Source organism: Biomphalaria glabrata, chromosome 14 (genome assembly GCF_947242115.1).
Source record: "Biomphalaria glabrata chromosome 14, xgBioGlab47.1, whole genome shotgun sequence".
Lineage (NCBI taxonomy): Eukaryota > Metazoa > Mollusca > Gastropoda > Planorbidae > Biomphalaria > Biomphalaria glabrata.
Window position 1 is genome coordinate 13,416,375 of NC_074724.1, and position 13,745 is coordinate 13,430,119.

At 35.5% G+C, this 13,745-nt stretch overlaps 2 protein-coding genes across 5 annotated transcripts in view; both read left to right on the top strand.

The window, feature by feature from the left end:
• Nucleotides 1-1,525: 1,525 nt before the first annotated feature.
• Nucleotides 1,526-3,528, top strand: LOC129922656 (alpha-(1,3)-fucosyltransferase C-like). The gene is given in 2 exon segments (XM_056009348.1): nucleotides 1,526-1,653; nucleotides 3,024-3,528. Coding segments are annotated over 2 exon segments (480 nt in total). The 5' UTR covers nucleotides 1,526-1,647; the 3' UTR covers nucleotides 3,498-3,528.
• Nucleotides 3,529-12,410: 8,882 nt separating this feature from the next.
• LOC106068145 (uncharacterized) overlaps nucleotides 12,411-13,745 on the top strand; it is a 34,700-nt gene continuing 33,365 nt past the window's right edge. For all 4 annotated transcript variants that reach the window (XM_056011515.1, XM_056011517.1, XM_056011516.1 and 1 more), the window contains exon 1: nucleotides 12,411-12,555. In XM_056011515.1, coding sequence (XP_055867490.1) covers nucleotides 12,513-12,555 — 43 coding nt within the window. In that variant the 5' untranslated portion in view covers nucleotides 12,411-12,512. The remainder of the gene's footprint in view (nucleotides 12,556-13,745) is intronic.

Here is a 13,745-nt window from a genome sequence, read left to right on the forward strand (position 1 = left end):
GAATCTCAATATAAGAAATATAAATGATGACGAATTATAAGGTACTATCATCTTCATAATGAAGAAATTGATTTTTCTAAAGACTTTTTTGTTACTCATTTAGATTTAGAAAATACCTAAATTTATCCTTATTAAATAGTGAAACTGTTCAACAAAGAGGGGAAATCCGTTTTCACGGTATTTAATATTTATATTTGATCGCATGAACATGTGTGCAAAACGGTAAACCTATTTTCATACTCTACTTTTATTATCGTGGCAAAATAAAAGAGTAAAGGGAACATTCGCCATGTTTTACATAGGTCTCAATCAAATCGCCTACATCAGTAATACCCCAACTAAGGCCCACAGGCAGCGTGTAGTAATTGGCTAGTACTTAATAAAGGGAGAATCCGTTTCCAAAATAAGTTTTCCCTGTAGGCCTATTATGTAGATATTTTTCTTTACTTAATGATATGCAAAATCTTCTCAATTTCTAGAAACATTGTTACAGCCGAATTCGAAATATCTGTCCACCCAGTTTTTATTTTTAACCCATGAAGCGTTGTCAATCTAATAGCAGGAATTGTATTAGATATCTATGACATAGACATACAGATATTATTAGTGACACATTATTCCGCCTTACTTCTTCAAAAATGTCATGTTGTTGAAGCTAAAAAGAAAAAGTGAACAATTATTTGTTCCTAAATGACAATGTCAGTACCTGATTTATGCAATACATAAAGTTAAATGACAATGACGGTTATGATATGGCGCTATACATAAAGTTATTATTTTGCTCTAATTTAATTTTGATTGTTGATTAAAAAAGGTTTCACTAGTGTGATTAGAATGGAGGTATATTGTAATAAGAGAAATGTTTACAAAATAGTCTGACAAGGAAATGCGCTTCTTTGCCTACAGTTTCTAACACAGTTATTTTTGTAAGGACTATCATTCATGTTACTGGTCATGTACTTGGTTGATATGTCGACCACAAGTAGAACAAGATGTACATTTAATAAAATACTTTAAAAAAAGCTTATATTAAGCGCTTTGTATCAATAAGTTTGCGTACTAACTGGAATAAATAGTAATTATCCATTGTAAGTTTCAACATTTTCGCTCCAATAAGTATAAAGGGGAATAATTAAATTGATTAGTCAAGTCACTCAAGTAAATTTTTTCCCTTGTTCGAAATACTAGCAAGATAATTTATTACCAAAAGCTGATTAACTAATTAATTATTTTTTAAATTGAATCTTCTTTTGTGAGTTAGAAAAAAATAATTTTGCAAAAGTTCAGTTTGATCTGGGTTCGGGTGTGGTAGAAATAATGTGTACACACTATTAGCCAAAGTGAGTTCATATAAGCTTTGTAGAAACTAGGCCTACGTACCTCCATGAAATGCTGCGCTCCTATTAATATATGGTAATACCAAGACAGATCTTTTTATTCCTTTGTATAAATGTTGTTTTGTAAAGAGAACATGCTTATAATGTTATTCTCCTTTTTTAGTTTTCTATTTATAACCAATTATTTATTATTAAAAATCAGCTTCTTTTTAACTAAACAGACGAAATAGCCAGAAATAAGAGCAAGTCAGTTGCATGGTTCGTCTCCAACTGTCACACGCAATCAAGAAGAGATGAATATGTGGAACAGATGAAGGTAATTTGTTGATGATATACTATATACAACCAACCATTCCGTATGTGGCCAATATAAAGATATTTGTTTTAACTTATGTGTCACACTCGACCGCTCAATTGATCAAGAATCCAATATTTGTATTGCTAACATCGTAGGTGCTCGTTAATTAACGATTTTGATATTTTGTCAATCTTATCTCTGAAATTTGTGAAAATTCGCAAGATTTTGATTAAACTTTTGTAGTTCAGTTAATGTATTTCCCCCCCCCCCACAGTTTATATGTAGGGCATAAACGGAAATGTCTAAAAGCATTTTTTCTCTTTTTTTCCTACATATGAAATAACTGCATGTATGATTGTGTGTTTGTGTTTACAAAGTTATAAAAACAAAATGAAACGTATGTATGAATCTTTGTATGTCTGTGTTGCCGGTGGGGTAAAAGATACTAGAATTCTAGGGTTAAAAGTTTAAACTAAAAAGCGTTACAACTAACAAACAGTAACACTGAGCCAATCAAATACCAATCAGTAATTGCGTGTAGGAATATTTATGTTGTCCAGTGGCGAGGGAAACAAAAACAATCACACTGCCTTGTCCATCCCAAATAATGTTAAATAAACTGAAGAGGAGCTGGGCGCCCTTCTCTACAGAGGTCAAGCATTTTCCGATGAATGTGGACCAGGTCGATGTACAGTCCAACCTATGCACTCAAATTGTAAGCGACATAGCGATAGACTTAATATCCGGTATATGTCTCTTCACTGGAAAGTGTGTCGGTGAAACTAGATCGCTCATTTTAGAGCGTTCTTGTCGTTAGCCCCGCCTTCTCTCTCCACAGGTTTAGAGTAGCCACTTGTAACATCTTCAGTTCTTTTCATACGTACAGCTAATAAACAGTAGAGCCTGAGCATGTACTCGAGAGCATGTGGCTTAATTGTTAGCTTTTGCGCCCCACTTTGTATTGGCCAGATTTGTGAGTGACACTTCTCTTATGCGTATCTTTCTACTTCCGTGACGTGCAAGTGGATCGTTATGCTAGATGTTTGGGCGTATTTTCGTGTCTGAGTGGCAGCCCACTAGTTTAAGCTAAAATGGGGAACACAATAATTTTGATTCCTAGTCTGAACAGTTATTTTGGTAACATTCATCCGAACCTACCATTTATTGCAATATTAGATAGTGTAAATGTCTTCTGCCTAACCTGGTAAGCTCAATTTCTGAATGGTTCTAGCCAAAATATTATGTGAACATAAGTATGCACAGGATTCAATTAAAAAAGGTTGGCTGCGGGGTAAACATTAGCGCAACCAAAACTATAAGTCTATACAATTTTAACACAATTTCTTGACTGAAAATACTAATGAACTTTTTTTTTCTTTCCTTCCCAGAAAATTATTGATGTTGACATTTTTGGGAAATGTGGAAAACCTTGCCCTACAGGCGACGTACTGTGTTCCCCAGATATCCCCGTACAGTACAGGTTCTATTTGTCTTTCGAGAACAGTTTATGTAAAGATTACATCACGTAAAAGCTTTTCAAATTGTATACTCAAAATACATTCATTGTGCCAGTAGTTAGAGGTGGATCCGATTACAATAAATATCTTCCAAACAACACTTTTATAAATACTGCAGACTTCAGAAGCGCAAGAGACTTAGCTTTATATTTAAAGCAGCTAAGTGACGAGCCGGTGGCTTACAGTAAATATTTAGAAAACAAAAATATGTATGACTTGAAAAAAGGTTTCGACTTGGGTTGTAAGACCTGCACATTTTTAAACACAATGAAACATGAAGGACGAATTGATGATTTAAAGAAATGGATGACTGATGATATATGTCATCCACCAACAGATTTGTAGCACTGGGGATTTGTTCTTTCATGAAAGTCAATTAGACAGAGTTGGTCTTGATACTTATGCGGACCAAAGACTTGACCCCAGCTTTTTCTGCGTGTTGGAGTACAAATCTATAACGCAATATTCTGCATTGGCAATAAATGTTTGTAAAATTTAAAATCTCTTCGTTGAGTCACTTTTGTACAAATGTGCAGCTAGGCGTTATCTTGAATCATTAGTCATGTGATAGTTGTATGGTGCTCAGTTTGTATTGTATTTTTAGCGGCCCCCGTAAGGGGAAAAAGCCGCTATTAGGTTTGTGCAAAATGTCCGTCTGTCCGTCTGTCCGTCTGTCACACTCAGATCTCGAAAACTAGAAAAGATATGAAAAATATTATTTCATCATTAAATCCGGCTTGAAAAGTTTAGGTGCAACGGCTACTTTTGGTTTTCTAAAAGCAAACCGTTTAATTTATAAAATTAATTATGCAAGTGATTTTTTCATAAAAATACACCAATTCTAAAACAATTACGTAAATGTAAGGGAGGCAATGTTACAATATGCTAACAAAGATGGACAATTTTTGTGTATTTTCAGTATCACTAAGTCAAATATATTTTTAAAATGTACAGGAAATGTTTACAACAAATATAAATAATAGTTAAAGACGTTTTTTTCTGGTCAACTAGCTGCTAAAATTAAAAGAAAACATTTCTGTTTGTTTATAAAGGCTAATAATGCACTTTGTATGTAAATATCACGCACATTTTTTTAAATGGACTTTTTATGCAGCGATTTTCGTGCAGTAGCGTAACGTCGCAACATGATCGGATGCTAAACCAATTCCTTAAACTTTTTTTAAAAATCAGATTTTATTTATTTTTTGTTTAGTGCCCCCATCCGAATAAAAGAAGCTTATTTTTGTGCGTTTTGTCTGTTGGTCGGTCTGTCCGTCACGATTAGATTTAAAAAACTAGAACTCTAAAAGCTATTGAAAATCTGATTTACCCTTTAATGTTCCTCCCATAACATCTCAATAGTTTTAAGTATCTAAAATTGATTGTTCCTGATTTTTTTGTGCAAAACTAATCAACGCCAACAAATGTTTGTTTGCTCTTCTAACTTATATTACATTCAATTTCCATGCTTAAACATTATCAATAATATGTTGTTCCGTTTTTTATGTAAATAGCATATTAATGCTAAATCAAAATCTCTATACTGACTTATATTTCATTAAGTGTAAAAATGTTCCGGATATTGTTTTATAAAACACGAATTATGCCTAATGATTGTTTGAAATCGCATAAGGCTTTAAAAAAAAGTAATTTACTAGAATTGATTACTGAAAATTACTTTTTAGACATTTAATTTTCTTGTAAAACATAACATAGAAGTTTTGTAATCGATAAAGAAAGTTCCGGATTTTGTTTCTTACAAATCGTCGCCAGAAATTTCCGAATTTATTTAAAAATCTACTAACGCCAAATAATTACAGTACATTTAACCTTCTACCTAAAACATTAAAAAATCTAATTATCGTTAATATTATGTTCCGATTTTTAAGGAAAACAGAATCCAAACACCAAAGTAAGGTATGAAAATCTCTCCACGTGGCAGTAGTACATCTAATTTTTATACGAGACCATCCAAAAAATTTAATTAACGGTATTACATTTATCTGAAATTCTCTTTTTCTTTTACTATTTATACAAACATCCGGAACAATCTATTATATAAACTTTTCAATTGTGTTCATACCTAAAAATTATTGCGATGTTTTGAAACGTAAAATAAAGGTTAATCAATTTTTAATAACTTTTAGTTGTTTTTTTTATATCAAGATGACGGACAGACCGACTTACAGACAAAACGCAAAAACAATGCGGCTTTGATCCTTTTTAAATAAATTCTATTAGAACTCAGTGCACCAATGTCTATGAACCCTCGTTAAATATCTCGTGTAAATAAAGACATTTTTTTTATGGTACCGGTACTAGCCTATTGTGAGGTAATGGAATTTTTTTTTCTTTGACGTCATATGAATGGACTCTTTAAAAGTAATGTTAAAAGAACGCACTCGGTGCACCAATGTCTATTAACCCTCGAAAAAATTGATTGTATTAATGAAAACATATTTTAGTCTAACTAAGCCGTGTGACGTAGTGTTTTTTTTTCCTTTGACGTCACATGGAATGAATTCTTTAAATGAAATGCTAAAAGAACGCACTCGGTGCACCAATGTCTATGAACACTCGAGAAATGGCTCGTGTTGATGAAGGTGATTTTTAGTCTAGCTAGGCCTTGTGACGTAGTGTTATTTTTTTCCCTTGACGTCATATGGAATGAATTCTTTAAAAGAAATGCTAAAAGAACGCACTCGGTGCACCAATGTCTATGAACACTCGATAAAAGGCTCGTAATGATGAAGGCGATTTTTATTCTAGCTAGGCCGTGTGACGTAGTGTTTTTTTTTCCTTTGACGTCATATGGAATGAATTCTTTAAAAAAAATGCTAAAAGAACGCACTCGGTGCACCAATGTCTATGAACACTCGATAAAAGGCTCGTAATGATGAAGGCGATTTTTATTCTAGCTAGGCCGTGTGACGTAGTGTTTTTTTTTCCTTTGACGTCATATGGAATGAATTCTTTAAATGAAATGCTTAAAGAACGCACTCGGTGCACCAAAGTCTATGAACACTCGATAAATGGCTCTTATAGATGAAGGCGATTTTTAGTCTAGCTAGGCCGTGTGACGTAGTGTTTTTTTTTTCCCTCTGACGTTTATGGAATAAATTTTTCAAACGAAATGAAAAAAGAACTCGGCATAGTAATGTTTATTAAGCCTCGTTATGTGACTCGCGTTTAAAAAAGGAATGATATCTTGATTTAGATCTAATCTAGATTTTTTAAACTAGATCTAGATTTTTATTACAGTATATCTAGATCTGGATTTATATTCTAATTAAAATTATTTTAGAGTCTAGATCTAGAATTTCTAGATTTAGTTTAGACTAAAATAGACTAGATTAAGATGTAGAATTTCAATTTCTAAACTTAAAGTGTAAAAAAAAGTGTAGATTTTCATTTCCAAACGTTTTGATCAATATTGTAATGTTTTAATATACTAAAACTAATCTACTATTTTTTATTAAATTTAAATTTAAATTTACGGCAAATGAATCTTTGAAACATTATTACTTTTGACCATCGGATGGCTGCCTGGTCGTGCGGTTTGCGCGCTGGACTGTCGTTCAGATTTATGGATGGCCCAGGGTTCAAACCCTGCCCGCTCCCATCCCCCGTCGTCCTGCGGGAGGTTTGGACTAGGAAGTAATTATCTTTAGCTCTGAAGGAACATCCGAAACGTGTAAAACATTTTACATCAAAATTAAATCACCTCTTGAATATTTTTGGCGAATATGCAGATCCGACAGGGATCCGACTTCGACGGGGGCCGCCTCTGAGTTTGTGTAACACAAACTCTCTTTTTAATCTTGTTAGAATATAGTCTTGATCAAGTTGAAAAACTCACCCACATTGTAAAAACTTCTTTTATTTAATTATCTATCTTAATAAATTCATTATATATTTTTTATCTTCGCTATAGATCCAAGCTTTGTGTCTCCACCTCGAAGAAATGTTTAGGACATTTCCTCAGCCGATGGAACTATCGCCTATGTTATTCCTTCCTACATCAACAGATCTGGTGTTTAAAGTACTTACAAAATGTTGATCACCAAAGCAAGACCTAGAGAAACGACCATGGCGCAAAGGGCTACCCATAATTCCCTTATCTATGGCAATAAGAACTGTGTCTTTGAAGAAACTCTGGTGATGCTACATAAAAGTCTGGGCGAGCATAATGTCTATCCATGTAGTGGGAGCAAGATCTAGATTATCTGATAGGTCTGCACATATAAATATCCAATAGCTTAACCCTCTTTTTTTTATATTTGTTTTGTTTTACATGTTTCGGATGTTCTTTCAGAATTGAAGCTCATTACATCCAACAGGACATACAATGTACAGTCTTGTGGATATTTATGAAACTCTAAAAAACATTTTTATCTGTACAAGGGCTTCAAGATATTGTAATTTGAAGATATTGCTCATGGTTAGTACGTATTAATTTGTGAGATGATAGTTATAAGAAGTACGTTGTCAATGAAACATGAATATATTGATGAATATATTGATACGGTCTCATCCGTAAAAAAAAATGCTGGTCTGCCCAAATGGAACTTTGTTGGCTCAGCAGCAGATCATGTAGTTGTTCAGTAAGAAGGTAAGTCACGTGAACACTATGGATACTTCTGTTTCCTACTAGTTTTAAGAAAAGTTCTATTGGGTAAGCATTGGGAAGGTGGTCGAGAGGCTAAGTACGCTTGGACTTGGCTTGGCAACTTAGAAAGGGGGCTCGAAGTTCGACACCCGACTCTGGCAGAGTTGTGTTTACTGAGCGCCTGAAGGCAGCACGGAAAACCAAGTCCTAGTTACCCCCTACCCCACTGGTCTACAAATGAGATTGGACCATAGCGCTCTGAGCATGCTATAAGCCTGAAAGTACCCAATGAAAAGATATCATTTACTTTTAATTCAGGCATTTCTTTTGTATTATTAAGATTACGTTATAGCCAGATTTCTAACAGAGGATGACGTTAACAGGGGCAGGAACTCGTGTAGACCAAATGTCTATGTAACGACAACACCGCCTAGCACCTAGCTTCACACTCTATATATATACGTTAACAGCTTAATTGCTCATACCCTCTGAAGCCTCTATACTCAGTGAATCTATGTTGTCCACTGTTGTCCGCTGGTGCTGCTGTCTTTCAGAGTATTTTATTAAATTTTGTTTTTGTATTTAAAGATTATGGTTCAGTGTTTTATGTATATTGGTAACGGCCACATTTTTTTTATGCTTGTGAGTCTTGGACTGCACAGCTAGAGAGGAGGATCCTAACAAATAGAAATGAGATGCTACAGAAGGATCCCAGGAATCACATATTAAGACCGCATCACAAACCAAGAGATTAGAGACATGGTTACTGCATGATGACCTGCTAACTATTGTTAAAAAAAAACTCAAGCCAAAAATCTTTGGCCATATTACAAGGTCCTCGGGGCTCTCAAAGACCTTCCTTCAAGGAACAGTACCAGGAAAAAACAGAAGCAGAAAGAGAACGAGATGGGAAGACAAACTAAAAGAATGAACTGGCCTGCCGTTAAAAGAGGTTCTAACTAAGGCAAAAGACAGAGGAATGGAGAAAGACGGTCGACAAATCCTGCGTGGTGCCCCAATGTAAAACAGACTAAGGGATAGTTAAAGGTAATGTAAGTAACATTCATTTGTTTCAGCACCTAGCTTCACATCTATATTTACATTCACAGCTTAATTGCTCATACTTACAAAAGCTATATGTAGTGTATTTATGTTGTCCACTTGTCTTTATGAGAGATACTCAACGAGAGCCATTGTTTGTCTAATACATGCCTAACGGCTGTGTCGGCTCTGTTGAACTTGTCAGTGAACACGGATGTGCGAGGTGGAGGGCGGGGCTAGCTAGGGCATGGGACCATTGACCACTGGGCTGGTAATTTGCATACGAGAGAATGACTCTCGACCATAGTACTGTATACTTCATGTTGTATAAGTATTCTTATGCTTGATGTTGTATTGGTCAGGGGCCGACTGGGTGTCGAAATCGGCCCAGGCCCAAGCATTACCATACGATATGGCCCACAACTTGATTGCATATGATATACACACAACTGAAAGCATTTATGCGAACATAGGTTTAAATAATGTAGTGTATTTCTTCATGTAAATAATAAAAAACCCTCTAAAGTTCAATTGCTATCGTAAGTAGTTTATTACATTACTTTTTGTTGTAGCTAAAAAAGTAAAACAAAACACTTGAAAGCTGCCGTGTGTTATGCGCTCTGGAGTGTCGTCTCGATAGTCCCGGGTTCGAATTCTACCGCCCTCTCCTCCCCCTCCATTTCCGGCTGTTCTGAAAGGTGTTTGGGTTATTTTGAAGAAACAACCAAAATATGTCAAACAAAACAGACCGACATTACATTTGAAAAGGAAGTAACTTGTAACGCTCTTGCAACAGAAGTGTCCAAATGTAAGGGATATGAAGGTACCGCATTAACAAACTGCTCGCTGTAAGATCGCTTGTGCTTGTGGCCAAGACCATTTGTTTTGAACGTCTTTTACCACCAACATGGAACACTGCAACTGTTCTTGGGCCATGATGCTTTCTAGACTCTTCTTTATATGTAGAAACGTGCAGAAACCTTAGTTCACTAGTTACGTATTTTACAGCATGAGATGTAACTCAAGAGCCTAGCTGATGATTTCAAAACACCCTCCCACTTAGTAAATGGTACACTGAATTCATTTATAGCCAATGAGACAGTTATTAGAAGACATTACTCTTTGCTATAAAACCATGGGGGAGGGCCCAAACCCCGCCTCCCCGAAATGGGTGGGGGGATTTTGTGAATGATTTTTACTTTGACTTTGTTTATTTTAGATGAGATTTTAATGTTTAACCATCACTTGCCCCTGCGCATCCAGGGCGGGAGAGGAGTTGAGTTTAAAACCCCTCTCTTCTATAAAACAAACAAATAATGCAAACGACAGTAACCTAATTCCAAGAGAATTTGAAGATTTTCAGTTTAAAACTCCCTTCAAAATTTTGTTACGATATAACCCCCTCTTAAAGATAAGACTTAAGCATATAACAGTCACCAGATTCTATGAGCGTAGCCAAGAGAGATTTGGAGTTTAAGAAACACTTTCAGAGGTTTTAAGTTCAATTCCCCCTCCAGCGGGGTTTGAAGCTGAAAACCAACTCTTCAAAATTCTATGAGCTTAGCCAAAGGGGGGGGGGGTTGAGTTTAATTTCCCCCGGCAGAGGACTTTAATTAAGTTTACACCCCCTCCAGATGGTTTTGAGTTTAAAACCCACTACAGAGAGTTTTGAGGTATAATTCTAAAGCAAACTACAGTCACCAGTTTGTTTAAAAAAAAACTCCTGAGATTTTTTTAATTTACCCCCACCCCCTTCCAACAGATGGTTTTGATGATGAAACGTCCCTTTTCGATAAAAAATCTTAAGCAAACTACAGTCACCATACTCCATGAGCGTAGTTTCAAATTTCTACCAGTCGCTGGGCTCCATTAATAAAGTGCCGTGAATAGCAGATTTGGTTTCTGAACTAAAATAATAGCAGGTTAAGGCACTGTAGATTCCTCAGAATATGTATTTTCAGTTTAAATGCTACAAATAGGGCTCTGTTCCGGACACGCTCACAACTCTCTCTTAAACCCCATGGCTGGCAAGAGAGGAGTGTCTATAGTCTTTACACTAACTCCTAACCAACAATTAATGCCAACAATTTTTTTTCAATCTGTGCCAATCTTCTCTTACTGTTTACACCAGTTCCACTGTCCATTTAAAACCTTACTCGGTAACCATTAACTTCTACAACTGCTCTCATCCTGTTCTTTTTGCGGTTCTCTAAGAACATCAACTATTTGTTTTCGATCACCATGACTTTATCTCTTCTGTCTGACTGCAGCTGTCTTTCATCGTCAGAAATAGTCTCTGACATCTGCTGAATTTTTTATTTGCACATCGGGAAAAATAATGTCTCTCCTTATACGGTAAGCACATTGAACCCCATGCAACGGCACTTTCCCTTAGCGTATTAGTAAATCCTTCCACAATACATGGGTTGTCCTTTCTGTACTTTTGGTGTCGCTACATTATCAATATTTGCATACACCGCCGCCTCTTTTCAATTATCTATAAACCTAGATAAAACAGTAGTTATGTTCCAGAAGTCATTCCATAAAACCTACTCATCTCCAATGAATACACCGTAAATGGACAGCCCCTTAATGTGGTAGACCACTTCACATATCTAGGATGCATAGTATCGAATCATGCATTGCTTATCAAGTGAAGTTGATAACCGTCTGGCCAGGGCCAGTAGTGACGCCTATAAGCGAGAGTTTGGCGGAATAAATCGCTCTACCTGCCAACAAAAATCAGTGCCTACCAAGCAGTGGTTCTCTAATCCTTTTATATGGATCTGAAACATCGTGTTTATACTGAAAGCAATTAAGAATTCTTGAACGTGTTCACCAAAGATGTTCGTACTCTATCATGGACATACGTGGCAAGACCGCATTGCAAACAGCGAACGCCGTTATGGACACTATAGATGAATTTCTTATGCTACTGCTAAATGGCGACCTATAAAGGCTAATTCGGGATATACCACCACATCACTCAAGAATAATTTTTTCCTTGTTCGATACCAAACAAAAAAATTATTAACAATAGTTAATTATCTAATTGGTTAATTGAAAAAAAAAATAATTCGTGTTTTATCAGGTAAAAGAAATAATGGTTCTTGATCCGATATAGGGTTTCGAGAAATGAGGTGTATAAATGTTTTACCCAACAGACAGACAGAGTTGATATAAGCTTTGTTAAAAGAAACTTTTGTGCCTGGAGAAATAAACTTACTAACTTCAGCCCCCCACCTTTTGTTTTATCAGTATGTCTTTGAGAAACTCTGCTGGATGGGTTTTGATTTCATTGCGGTAGTTTTGTAGATATTTCCCCCCTGAATTTGTTACATTAAGACCATAGACATAAACATATGATTGAGACTTATGACGTGATGGTATGCTTCAAATTAAAAATAGATCTGCAAAAAGAAATATAAAAGGAAAAAATCAAATTTTCACAAATAGAATGTGTTGACCATGGTGTTAAACTAGAATAGATAAGCGAGTACAAATATCAACCACAAAGAAGAAAATTAATTAGTTCGTATTTTACTGCAGTTTTTTTTTGTTTTGTTTTGTTTTGTTTTCTACAAGACTAGATTTATTTTTTATTTTTTTGTAAAAATTACATTTCCGGCGTACTCAATTTCTAGCAAAATGTTCAAAGAAATATATATAAACAATAGGAATTTAAACCCTTTTTTATCTTGAGAGAAGTAATGTTTTTCTTAATTATCATTTGGATAATCTTGCAATGCGAAGGTAATTTTAAGTAGATATTTTATAATAGTTAGATATAGCAATTTCAAATTTGACATAGAAATGTATTCTAATTATACGCTTAGTCACATTTTGATCATTTTGATATAGATCTAGATCTAGTCTTTTACACCCAGATGTTTTTAAGTAAGAACTCGTCTTTAATTCAGAAGATTAAGGATGTATACAGTATTTCATATGGACACGCAAATCCATAAGCGACTACATTTGACTAGAGTAATACTTTTAGTAAAATCACTAAATTTAGAAAGCCTTCAGGACAGAAGACTCAAATGTAAAGTAGCAATTATAAAACTCTGAACCATAATCTTCAAATACAAAAACAAAATTTAATAAAATACTCAGAAAGACGCAAAGATAAAGGCACATTCCTTGTTCCATATGCTAGGACAAATGTGTACAAATGCTCCTTCTTCCCTAGCGCTATTAGAGCATGGAATGGGTTGCCTGAGCTACCTAGGAAAACCAGTGACTTAGCAGAATTTGGATCATTGGTTAACAGGAATGAATAAATGCATGACTCGTAGGACGTAATCATCTTCTTTTTTGAAGTAACGTCTGTATTATATAAGATAGGATATTTTGCCTCATTTCATTGGAGCATACGGGACGTTTTGACTGCCCCTCCCCAAGATTGTGAGATGATATTATAGCATAGTGCAGGACGGACCATTGTCCCGTTGGCTCATATTTTGCAATATTTTGCATAGTCTAAGGCCAAACTTTCATTCACGGTTCGCCAGTGGGGAGAATGAGGAAACCATGGTTCATATTTTTTTTTGGGTTTCCCCCCAGGTTTGCTGATCTCCGTCATGACAGGCCTGGGAGAGTGCCACAGTTCTCTATATTTTAGATCTGATGCAAGTTTTGCCATTTTTTTTTAGTCGTGTGCAAGGCCCTCACCAAGTTGAGGCACTCGGCGGATGCCTAGTTTGCCTATGCCTAAGGACTTCCCTGTCTGGGAAACAACAAATTCTCTACCCATACATTCAATACGCATCAAAACGGGGTATCTGTCAAGGGACTTTCGCAAGTGCAGATTTGAACCTTTCAAGCCCTCACTTAAATGGAGTTTGATGATGATGATAATGGACCAAAACCGATGTCCTCGACCCCCCCCCCCCCCCCAAAAAAAAAAAATCAATTATATAGTCAAATATAATACTGGTACT